Source organism: Panicum hallii, chromosome 5 (assembly GCF_002211085.1).
Source record: "Panicum hallii strain FIL2 chromosome 5, PHallii_v3.1, whole genome shotgun sequence".
In the NCBI taxonomy this organism is placed as follows: Eukaryota; Viridiplantae; Streptophyta; class Magnoliopsida; order Poales; family Poaceae; genus Panicum; species Panicum hallii.
In genome coordinates, this window is record NC_038046.1 from 33,873,869 (window position 1) to 33,886,263 (window position 12,395).

At 51.1% G+C, this 12,395-nt stretch overlaps 1 protein-coding gene across 1 annotated transcript; it reads right to left on the reverse strand.

Moving 5' to 3' along the window:
• Positions 1 to 3,640: 3,640 nt before the first annotated feature.
• Positions 3,641 to 4,877, reverse strand: LOC112896023 (atherin-like). The gene is made up of 5 exons (XM_025964059.1): positions 4,689 to 4,877; positions 4,348 to 4,617; positions 4,081 to 4,267; positions 3,825 to 4,006; positions 3,641 to 3,755 (listed from the first exon to the last, which is right to left on the reverse strand). Exons 1-4 carry the CDS (start codon positions 4,772 to 4,774, stop codon positions 3,884 to 3,886), a joined length of 666 nt encoding a protein of 221 aa, XP_025819844.1. The 5' UTR covers positions 4,775 to 4,877; the 3' UTR covers positions 3,641 to 3,755; positions 3,825 to 3,883.
• Between the last annotated feature and the right edge of the window lie 7,518 nt (positions 4,878 to 12,395).

Below are 12,395 nucleotides of genomic sequence, written 5' to 3' on the forward strand. Positions count from 1 at the left end.
CGCGTTACAACGATCGCGTGGATATAAAGAACACCTAAAACGGAGCTAAAACGCGAAAACTACGCTTAAAGTAAGATCCAGGGACCTATTTGCGAGAAAAACAGAACTTCCAGGGGGTTCTGTGCGAAAACTGGGGACCTAAACGTAATTAAAGCATAGACTCAGGGGCTAGCGCATGAAAACCCGAGACATGGACTGCGGCCACAAATTCCAGGAAACTCAGGGGGTCAAACGGGAAGAAAAGGACCTGTCTGTAAATACTTTTGAACTAGGAGTGGACGGCGGGTTGTTTTCCCAAAACGGCAGGGACTCTTTAGCAAAACGAGCGAGCCGAACCGGTAACTTCTGTTCTGGGCCCTTGGATCGCCATCTAACGGCTCGGATTAGATCTATTACGCGAAGGGGTATCTACGCGTATCGGCCGTCGGATCTCGATCCGACGCTCCGGACCCTCCCTTAGCACGGATCTAATACGGGGCACTAGATCAACGACGGACGACTCCGATTTAAAACAAGGACAAACCGGTACGCGCTGCTTGGATCCCTTGGACCTCGATCGCACGGCTCAGATCTATCCCGGCTCGATCTAATCGTGGGCGCTGGCTCCAGATCGGACGGTTGGGATCTCTCGGGCGCTCGGGGCGGCGGCGCGCGGCTCGGGCTCGCCGGAGTTCGACGTTCCCGTCGCTCCGGTGGCCAAACCTTCACGACTTCAAGTCAGGGAGCATCGCCGCGGCACGGGGAACTCTTCTAGGGTGAACAGAAACGGCCAAGATGACCCTAGCGACGGCACGGTGGTGAAGAGCGGCGGACACGCCGGAGTGCACGCGTCCTAGCTGCTACAGACTACCAAAACTCACGCTATCTGGCGCAAGAGAACCAGGGAAGGGAGAGGGAGCTCACCAAGGCCTCGGAGTGGCCGGAGCTGCCGCGCAGGGTGGATGTCGACGATGGCCGGCGGAGGAAGCAGGGCGGCACTCGCGGACAGACGACAGTAGAGGGGCTCGGAGGCTCTGATCACCCTGGGTCGCTTCGGGGAACTCCTGCGCAGGTGATCAAGAGGTTAAGAGGACCTGAGATGCGACGATGGCGAAGAATTGAGGCGGTGGAGCAGATCACCGGCGGCGATGGCGTGGCTCGATTCCGTTGATGCCGGGGTCTAGAGCTCCACTACACGGCTTGAGAGGCTTCTAGGGGCCTAGGCGGAGTTGTTGCGGGAGCTGTGGTGGTCCGGGACGTGGCGGAGCGACCTGACCACGGTGAGGCCGAAGTGACCGGAGCAGGGGAAAGAAGGGGCGGCGGTGCTGGAGGTCCTCGGGCGATGCAGGAGTAGGGTTAGGGTTCTGGGGCTCGGAGGGGTTCCTTTTGTAGGGCGGCGGCCACATTGGCGTGCGGGTCGGGCGGACGCAGGGCGGGCGGCGCCTGGCCGGAGATCTCGGGCCGTTGCGCCGGGAAGAAGAGGAGAAGGGAGAGGGCAGCGCTGACGCGCGGGCCCGGGCTGGCAGCGAGAGGAAAGGGAGGAGCGGGCGCTCGGGCTGGGGAAAGAGGAATGGGCCGGCTTGGCCCATGCGGGGGAGAAGGAGAGGGAAAGGAGCCCGAGAGGGAGAGGGAGTTGGGCTGCTGGGCTCTATTTCCTTTACTTCTTCTTTTCTTTTCCTTTTCTATACTCTAAGTATTCAAACAAATCCAATTGGATTCAAAATACAATTTGAATTCAAACCTATAAACTCAACACAAATAAAACAATGCTGCGGCATGAATGCACAAACATTTTAATCCTATGATAAATTTTATTTTCTCATGTTATAAAATTACTTTAAATGCGAGATAAATTAGGGAAAACCTTGGAAAATTTATTTAAGCCCAAATAAATTCATTAAAATTTAAGGAAATTACCTTAGGGTGTTACATGTCATCTGGGGGCTCAGGACTCAGCCGTCCAAAGCCACAGGACAAACACCGTTCTTTCTTGTCTACGGCTCCGAAGCAATCTTACCGGCTGACATCATGTGGAAACCCCCAAGGGTTGAAATGTACGGCGAGGCGGACGAAGCAAGGCAGCTAGAGCTTGACACTGTCGAAGAGGCTCACTGCACTGCTCTTGTTCAGTCAGCACGATATCTATAGGGGATCGGATGATATCACGACTGCAACGCCAGAGAACGGTCGTTCAGTATAGGTGATTTGGTCCTACGATGCATCCAGGATGAGTTCGGCTTACACAAGCTCAACTCGAGATAGGAAGGACCATTCATCATCAAGCAGATTACCAGACCGGGGTCTTATCGACTACAATACCCCGAGGGTCAAGATGTCCCAAACTCTTGGAATGTTCAGAACCTGCGCAAGTTTTACCCATAAGAAGACGTGCAGGGATAGTTGCTCTCCGAGCGTCTAGGCGATTTTCTCCCGATTCAATTTGGAGGTACGTGCCACGGAATCCATAATGTAAATTTTCTGTTACAATATGGAGGCTATAGCCACGTTCATGTTTTATATGAATCGACTTCTTGCCATGAGCATAGCTGTCATCACGATGATGATCGCATTTTTTTCCTAACAGGTTAGATCCGCTTGATCGGATTCTATCTAACTTGTTGGACGGGCTCGCATGGGGAGCTATATCGACTACTCCCAGAGTCGCTGCACTCGGGGTAGTTTCGACTTCTTGCCATGAGCATGACAGTCATTGCGACGATGATCGCATTTTTTCCTAACAGGTTAGATCCGCTCGATTGGATTCTATCTAACTTGTTGGACGAGCTCACATGATGAGCTATTTCGACTACTCCTAGGGTTGCTGCACCCGGGGTAGTGTCTACTACTTAGCCTATGAACATGGATGGCAACCCAGAAATTATAAGGCAATAATGAGTATAGACATCACTGACAGATATATTACAAGGAGAAGAGTACTTGTTTTTACAATATCTCAATCTTGTATTACACTCTCTACTATTTTTTCAGCTACAGGCCTGGCCTCTAGAAGGTACTCGCTGAACTGCTCTTCCGAGTAGTCCGCAGCCGCACCCTATGCGAGTACCTCTAGTCGAGCCTTAGGCCAAAAGGACTTTACAAGACCTAAGGCGTGGCTGACACATGTGATGGGGGCTTCGGCGATGAAGCTGAGGACTTTCTGCGGTGCTCCGAGGAGTCGCTCCAGTAGGGATCGCTCGTCTGCTTCGCTGCCTTCCTGCGGATCCACCATGTCAACAAGTTGTTGGGCGGCCACCCTTAGGTCCTCCAACTCCTTCTGGCGTTGTTCCTTTTCTTCGCCCAGCGTCTTGATCTGCTGAAGGCAGTCGACGAACTGTTGTTCAATATCGGCGATCACCTTCTGCAGCTTCTTGATGTCATCTGTACAGCGATATAGCATATTCTTCACGTCAGTAAGCAACTCTTCTTTATATGTTAAGAGTTTCCTAAGCTCTGCGATGAAGACAGTTTTCAGAACTCAAGACAAACTGCTAAGAGAAAGTACTCGAGCGAGGAAAGGACTTGCCTTGGTGCGCCTTTTTCTGCTCCTTAAGCTGTTCTTGGAGCTCAGAGTTGGACTTCTCAAGATTGCGGAGATAGTTCTTGAGAAGCCATGTTTCTCGCGTCCGCTCCTACTTCAGCTTGTCAAGCTCTCTCTGAAGATACATGTTCTTTCGGTGTTCTTCTGATATGCGTTGGTCCTTCGCTTGGAGTTCTCGGAGGCCACTCTCGACTGCTTTCAGCTTCTTGGATTTTTCTTGGAAGCGTTTGGCCACATCCTGTATAAGGGGAAGACTAAGACAAGCAACTCGACAAAGCATAATGTCATAAGAGCAGTCATGCCTTACCAGGGTAAATTTGTACATCTCCTTGGAGATCTTTTGGAAATATCGCATGTTGTCGATCGTCAGGAGAGGATCATCCAATAGATCTTTTGTGATGATGTCCTTGTATCCTCTCCCGGACACCAGCAGATCTCCAAGGTTGCTTGAGGTACCCGTAGCTTCTTCAGTTGATGGCAGTGGGGCACCTGCAAGTCGAAAATGCGTTCAGTACACGAAGTCTGCGATCTGAGCAGTTAGCTGTAGGAGGTCAGACACTTACTTGTGCCATCCGCAGGAGTGGCATTAGTGGCCTCGGCTTGTTCATCACCACCAGCGCTAGCTTAGGTTGCTGGGGCTCAGGAGGTGGTGGGTCGGGGAGCGTCGCGTCCTCCTTGGGGGCTGGCGGCTCGGGGGCTGGAGTTGCCGAGTCAGGTTCTGGCTCATTCAACCCCAAAGCAGATGTAGTACTAATGAGGCAGAATCAGCTATATTCTCAAACAAGTCGAAAGGAACAGAAGATACATTATGAACAAGGAGTTGCACTTACAGCGAGGATTTCTTCATGCCGGATTTCTTCAGTCTCAGCGCCCGTGGTTTTATAACCATGGTACTTGTTGCTGGTGGCGGGGTCACACCAGCCGAGGGAGCGAGATGCCCTGGCGCGGTACCCGCCTCGGCAACGGTTACAACCCCAGCTGATGTAGTCGACGGGTCCGTCCTAGTAGTTTCTGCGGAACCTCCTGCTGGAACATCATCCCCAGCAAATTTGGCCCCGACCACGTTTTGGCGCTTGGGGTTAGGAGGAGAAGCAGAAGGACTGCAAAATAGGCAACTTAAGCATTCAACAACTACAAGACTTGACAATTCTACAAGATGGCGGCTCCATACCTGGTGGGTTCGACTACAAACGCTTTGCGTTTGCGTACCACCCGACGACCCCGAGGGACCAATGGCAAGGCTTCTACCAACTCCATGGATGATCTGGGGGAGTTGTTCTTGTTCTCCTTCCCTTCAGTTGCCCTCTCCGCCAGGGGGTTCCCGCTCTTGGTCGTCTCGCCGCTGGCAGAGCATCAGATGCTTGAGCTTTTTTCGCTTCAGCCGTGGCGCTGGGAAGAAGGTGGTCCAGTCAGGGGATGTCCGATTGTGGTGGATAACTCTGGTACAACATTGTGTGTCCGTGCAGAGGATTCTCAGTTAGTGGAAGTTCTTGAACAACAAAATTTATTCCAAGTAGTCGAAAACTTACCGGTTTTGGAGGATTTTGCACTGAAAACAACTCCGGGACGTAGGGCACCGTGCTGATGTCCAGCAGCACCCGCTTGACCCAGAGGAGCGCGGCATCATCGGACAACTCTTCTGCGCACATCCGAGATGGGTCTTCAGCGCCCATGTACTCGCGTATGGCGCTGTTGGATTGGCTGGATGCGGCGTTTGAAGAATGAAAACAATACAAACGCGCCGGTTACTCCTATTTCTTTATGGGCTGCTATGATGGCTAGCAACTCATCGACTTGATCCATGTCCATTTTGGAGAGTTCGGTGTTCCACTCCGGTCTTTGGACAGGCGGCTATTCGATTTTTCAGGGAGTTGGGGGACATGGTTTCCGATGTACAACCAATGGCTTTTCCATCCAGGAATATTGGAGGGAATTTGTAGAAGAGGTATCTGTCGCCGGCTTGTTGGCTAAGCTTGATGCCGGCGCCCCCTACAATGGATGGATTTTTGGAGGTGGGTTGCGGCTTTACCTGAAAAAGATAGCGGAAAAGGTCCCAATGGGGTTCAATTCCAAGGAAAGCTTCACAAAAGTGGATGAAAATAGCAATGTGGCAGATTGAGTTCGGGTTGAGGTGATGGAGCTCAAGCCCGTAGAAATAAAGAAGGCCACGAAAGAAAGAACAAGTGGGGAGAGCCAAACCCTGTTCAGAGAAATGGTAGAATGAGACGATTTCATCTACATTTTCCATGGGAATAAGTTGGTGAAAAGAAGGGCGCCAGTTGACAAGATTTTTCTCCTGAAGCAAACCCTCAGAAATAAGATTCAGGAGTTCGTTATTGGAGCACTTACTATGAGTCCACTCCCCAGAAGGCGGCTGTGACTCCTTCCCCTTCCCATCCTTCTCGTTGGATCTCTTGGGCATCATTTCTAGATTTGTTTGCCACAAGTTGCTCGGGGGCTGCAGAGAAGGGGCGGAGAGATTCGGTTAGTTTGGGGCTTGTCAAAGGAGGTGAAGCCAGAGCACGGATCTGATTGGGGATTCAGAAATTTCTTGGCGGATTGAAGATTGAAAGCACGGGTCTTTACTTTAGGTTACCGCGGGGTTAAATAACCAGCGGTTGAAGTTGAAGAGTCGTCATAGGGAATATTCGGAAGATGAGGGGTCATTTGGTGGATTTTTTAGATAAATAATTTAATTAACCATTTCTTCAGGGTTAATTGTCCCAAAAAAAGGGGGTTTTTCAAATTCCAAGTCTAACTTCCATCATCTGTACCATCACACCAATTATTTCCCAAGGGAACATTTTTTCACTGCATGCCATGACCATTGGATCCTTTTTTCCAAACCTGAGAGATTTGGATTCAAGGCTCGGGGGTTGCGAGATACGTGGCATCAACTACTTATTTTTTGAATATATCCAAAAAGTAAGTAAGGAAGATTCAAGACTAATGTGACCGTCAGCCTGATTCTTCGATTCAACCTAAGGCTCAGGGGCTACTCCATATGGAGTGCAATTTTTCATTGCACACCAAGTAAGTAATTCGGGGCATGAGCTCCTCATAGCTTCGATGAATCCAAGTCTGTACTCAAAGAAGAACTTCAAGATGAAGCTTCAAAAGAAGCCGAAGACTACTTCAGAAGTACTCGAGGAGTCTGCAGTACTCAGCTACGAAGAGCTCGGGGGCTTATCAGACTTGGGACTACGGGACTGCGTACATAACGTAGTTCATACAGGAATAGGGGATAGGACATGTCCTATACCTTATCTATGTTGTACTCTACTCGCATGTGAAGTAGGACTAGCCAATCCAGAAGGAAGCTACTCGAGTTGTACTCGAATACGATTCCTAGGCGAGTGTCGGATTAGGATTCATGTAACCCTATCCTCCCGGATATATAAGGGCGGGTAGAGACCCCCTTAAAAAAACATCAACACCCAAGGCAATACAAACCACCATACAGGACATAGGGTATTACGCACATCGCGGCCTGAACCTGTCTAAACCTTGTGTTGCTTGCACCTTTGAATTCCTGATCTCGGTGTCACCCTACGAAAAACCTACCACCACGGGTATACCCCTCGGTGGGCAGGCGGTAAAACACTGACACAGGCTAGGCTCCCTTTACACTTAGCGAGCCAATCCATTACCAGGATTACACCAATCCCATGGGAATTAAGGACCACAAGATTAGCCACGAACACTACCCCACTTAGATTTAAAGGGATTTTGATAACTCCTACGCGGCAGTGTATATAACCTCCCAGTGATTTGGTTAATAGGGGCCTCTTAAGGGCTACTGTGGCTATATCATATGTCTTCACAAAATGTGATGATATGAAGGAATGTGAAGCACCTGAGTCAAATAGCACTGAAGCCAAAACTGACTGAACCAAAAAACTCACCGAGTAACACTCCTGGTGCGGTGTCAGCATCCTCGGCGTAAACGTGGTTCACTGTAGCTTTCGCGAACTGAGGCTTGGCAGGAATTCCACGACTACCTCCAGCTGGCTGCCTTGGCCCATTGACCGAGTTGGAGAAGACTGACTGAGCTGGCCTATTATTGTACAGGCAGCTAGCCATGAAGTGGCCAGGCTCACGACACTTGAAGCAGGTCTTCTAGCCGCTCATCTGACTCACACCAGACTGTTGTGGACGGTAGGAGCTCTGGGGCTTCACAGACTGTACCTGCTGCTTGAACGTGGTAGCAGGCACTCTGTAGAATGATCCACTCTAAGTTATTTGGCCAGAGTGGGCGGACTGCTGCTGCCTCTGGGTGGAGTGGGCAGACTGCTGAGTCCTTTGTCCGGAGAAAAATGGCTGGTGGGTTTTCTGGAACTTCCCTTGCGAACACTACTTCCTGCCTTCAAACTTCCTCTTCCTTTCCTACATTTCTTCATTTCTGTGCTTCTCTGTTGCGATCGCTATGTTGACCATGTCATTGAAGTTCGCATGCTTAGACGAACCCACAAGGGACTTGATATCAGTGCTAAGACCACGAAGAAAGGCACCCTGCTTCTTTTCATCGGTCTTTACCGCATCGGGCTCATACCGGGATAGCTTGGTGAACTTGTGCAGGTACTCTACTACAGACATGTTCCCTTGCCTCAGATGCATAAACTCTTCTTGCCTCATCCTCATGAGGCTGTCACGAACGTGATGCCCTTTGAATATAGTGATAAAGTCATCCCATACCATGTTCCTGGCCGCTTCGGCATTATTCTCACGGTAGCTATGCCACCAAGCCAAGGCAGGTCCCTTCAACTGCTGTACGGCTAGTAAAACCTTGTCCTAATTATCAGTGTGGACCAAATCAAGCTTCATCTCAATTTCCCTGAGCCAGTCGTCAGCCTCTATTGGGTCCTCTGATCCAGAAAACTTAGGTGGGTTGAGCCTGCTGAAGTCCGCGATCCTGAAGTTGGCTTGTGGTGCGGGCTAACGGGGAACTGGAGCTTTGTTGTTGCCTTGACCAATGAGCGCGGCTGCTAGCATCTCAAAGATCCGATTCTGATGGTCCAAGACTATAGCAAGGTCGACAGGAGAGATTGGCGGTGGGGGATTCTGAGGCTGGCGTGCTGCACTCTCCGCCACATCCCCCTCATTATGTCCAAGCTCAGCAAGTGGGACGGGTGGGTTCTGGTGGCTAGGCTCACCCTCCTCCATGTTGCGGGTGCGACGAACCATCTGCACACGTAAGCAGGGAGGGAAGGGCTATTAGACAATTTAGTAGGTGTATTTTAAGTGGCAATTTTTTTGGCCATGTCTTAATTGCATTTTAATTGGTCATTTTTAGTATATATATATATAGGAGTGCTCTGTTATTATTATTACACACAAGGCAGACAATCACCAAACATTGCTAGCAATCACACCAAACATTCATTCATTCAAACAAGCGGGTACAAGGCACATAAGGGCATTCGTCCCACGGCCTGTCCTTCTTAGGAATCGGCCGAGCCTTCTGCCTGACTACAAGGTACAACAGCGGCATCACCGGGATCCTCATCCTCGGTCCTGCGGGGTGATACTGGGGGTGTGGCTGGAACATCATTGCCAATTCTCCTCCGAAGGTTGGACAGGTGGAGTATTGGAACTCCTTCCAGGACTAGCGGCTCGGTCAACATCTCGGGGCGGTCTTTGCGCTTGGCCCGTTCTGCGAGGTGGACATCCCTGAGGAGTTGGTTATAACGCTCAGTTTGCTCCTTGAGGTCTAGCTCCGCGAGGGTAGTGCAGCTTTCAGCACTAGCAGCGCGAGCCTCTGCCTTCAACTTTGCTCGCGTGACCTCCAGCCACAGGTTGTCATTGATCTTGATACGCACGACAAGATCCATCACGCGCTTGTTCAGGGTGTCACACAGCTCGTCCAGGCTCAGCAAGTAGCCGGACATAGCAACAAGTGTGGGATCATTTTTAGACGTCCCGAGACCTCCCAAGTTGCGGATCCTTGCCGCCCATGCAGGACGACTGCGATCTAGCGGTGGGAAGTACCTCATGGGAGTCGAACCCAGATGCCAGTCGTACATGTGACACAGGTATCTTAGGGCCTTTTGAGCCGTAAGCTGACAAGTGTCTTGCATGTGATGGCCCGTAGTTGTGACCCTCCACGGCTCCATCTCCAGGAAGTTGTCACTGGGGCCAATGTGCACCGTAACCTCACAACGTTCTACGCAGCTCTCCACGTACTCACGCCCGACATATTCTGGACGATCCAGAATGCCGAGTCGAATCGTAGTGGCATAAAGCACCTTGAGAAACCCATCATCGTTGATGCAGTACGTCGTGACATAGTCGCCAGCCATCTGAAGCAGTAATAAGGATTTCGCAAGAAAGCAAGTCCTATTAGTAAGGCTCTACGGCTCCATGGGTTTTTCCTAGTGGAGAACTATCCTGTGGACTTCCTACGGTCACCTACGTCCTACAGAACACATCCTACAGCCAAGTATGGCTCTGATACCACTTGAAGCATCTCAATCCGAGAATCGACACTAACAATGTAATTCCGCACCAACACAAGTCGTCGGCCAACACAATTACATTAATCAAGTGGAACCACAGTCATACATAGCTTTAAGTCCAAGTACGATGCTATACAACAATAACTGAAACTAGAAACAAGATGATAAATGGTGCGGCTGCAAGAAACTGACAATTGGTCAACATGCAACTACACATGGTTCCACTAAGCCACTTGGGTGCGGACATGTTCGAACTACTCGCAATCCTCTGGGATGAAGTCTGGATCCTCTGTAGATAATCAACAATGGGTGAGCACAAACGTACTCAGTAAGTTCCACCTCGCCCGGAGGGAGGGGGATATGCAACAGATAAGCAAATGCAATGATTAACAAGCTATAATGGTGCACAACAAATGCAACAGAAAGGTGACAAATACCCATGTACCATCTAATATCCCACCCATGACATCTCCATCTGGGTGGCTCACTACGAGCTATGACCGCACCGTCACCTGTCCTATGCCGAGGACACGGCCATTCGAATGGATTAATTACTCTATAGAGTTCGTACACTACACCCATACCCACGATATTGTCCGATGATAGCATCGTCATAGCCGACACCCAGCCATGGCTCACCTCAACTAGTCGACCACAACCCTCGGGTCCTGACCACTCTCGGCCTCCACCCATTGTTATCCAACCACCTCGGAACGACTAGCGGGTTAGCCAGTGGGATTAGACTAAGCCCGTCCCATCCCGGGAAGTATGGTCGTACTGGATATAAGCTAGGTGAGATGTCATAACTCAGATCGGTTCCTAGGGCTCACCAGGACAGCCACAACCAGTACCAACCCTCACATGTCTACCACAATGGTAGTGCACACCCATCCATCCTCACATGCTGCCACTGCCTCAACCTCCCAACCATATCAACAACAAGGCATCCTCATCACACCTCCAACTAAGCATACGTCAATATGACAACAAGGATTAACCACCGGTAGCTCTCATTCACTCATCTATTGACATCATCATCTCATGCAATCTATGGCTCTACTTTAACCTCACATAGGTGCAACATGATCAAACCAGGTCCGATGGAACTTACCCTCACTCACGTACGCGTCATCGACAGCGTCGGCCTCCTGGTTCACCGGCTTCTCGAGTGGCTCCTCCAGCACGTGGTCTGCTCCGACGTTGATACGCGCACACAGCCAAACAAGCAAGGCAACATACATCAATACATCACGCAAGTATTATTTAGATGTGAATGAGTTAGGAGAGAGGGAGCGCGGCCAGAGCCGGCGAGCGTGTGCTATGTGTGGTGCTTGCCATACCGTCAAACGGTGCGACGGGCTGAAAGAAGTGGAGAGGCAGGAAGCTCACTGTCGAGCGGTGCGGCGCGGCTGGGAGATGGGAGGGTTATGGGTGGCGGCGTGTAGATATAAAGGTGTGGGGGTGGTGCGCCGCGGGGCCGACGGCATGGTGCGTGACACGACGTGGTGCACGGCGCAGCGCACGCATGCGTGCCTGGCTAAAGCCAGGTCTCACGCAGTCCGACGGGGCGAGGCATCACCTCACTCATGTGATTACGAGGGTGCATGGCCAAAAGCCGGAGTTCGCACATGTGCAGTGCAAGTGTGTGCGTGTGTGTACATGTGGCCCCTAGCTAGTGCTCTCGTGGTGAAGGGACAGAGAGAGGCACAGGAAGAAGGGAGAGTTGTGGAGCTCACCTTTGAGCTAGCTGTGCAAGACTGAGCTGGGAAGCCGAAGAGCACAAGGGATGGGTGGCTGTTTAAATAGAGGGCATGGAGGTTGTTGTGCGTGCGCACGTTCAAACGCGTCACGACACCGGTCTTTGGTCAGCTCACGCTCGTGCTCGGTTCAGCGGTGAAGGCGTTGGCTGGTGCCAGCAGGTGTGCTATGGCCAGGGTGACCAGTGGATTGTAGCCTGTTGTGTGTAGAGCCACTTAAATGTTCAAGCTATGGGTGTGCTGTACACGAGTGGCATCGAGTCAGGTAGCAGTGAGGTTCGGCAACATTTAATTTCTCGAGCCGTCCACGCGGGTGGCAGCAGCAAGCAACGTAGCATGCATGGTAGTGTTTATTGAAGGGCAAGCCGTTCAGCTCGGTTTATCCGTTGCTGCCATGTTGGAACATGAGCGTCGTCGTGCCGTCTAAGTGACCAGGGCATTCAAGCTTGCTTCAGCGGAGTGAGCGTGGTGTGCAAAGGTTCAGTAGCGAGGCTTGACCATGAGGGCGCGGTTGATGAGACTGGGACGTCGGTTTGTGGTTTATTGTGGTCAGTGAGCAGTTGGGATGTGTAGCGCCCAGCATGGTCTGGCTTGGGTTGCTGTGGAGCTCGGCGCGATGCTCGCCAGCAGCTTACTTGGGTCAGGAACAGTGTCGTGGTGCTGGGT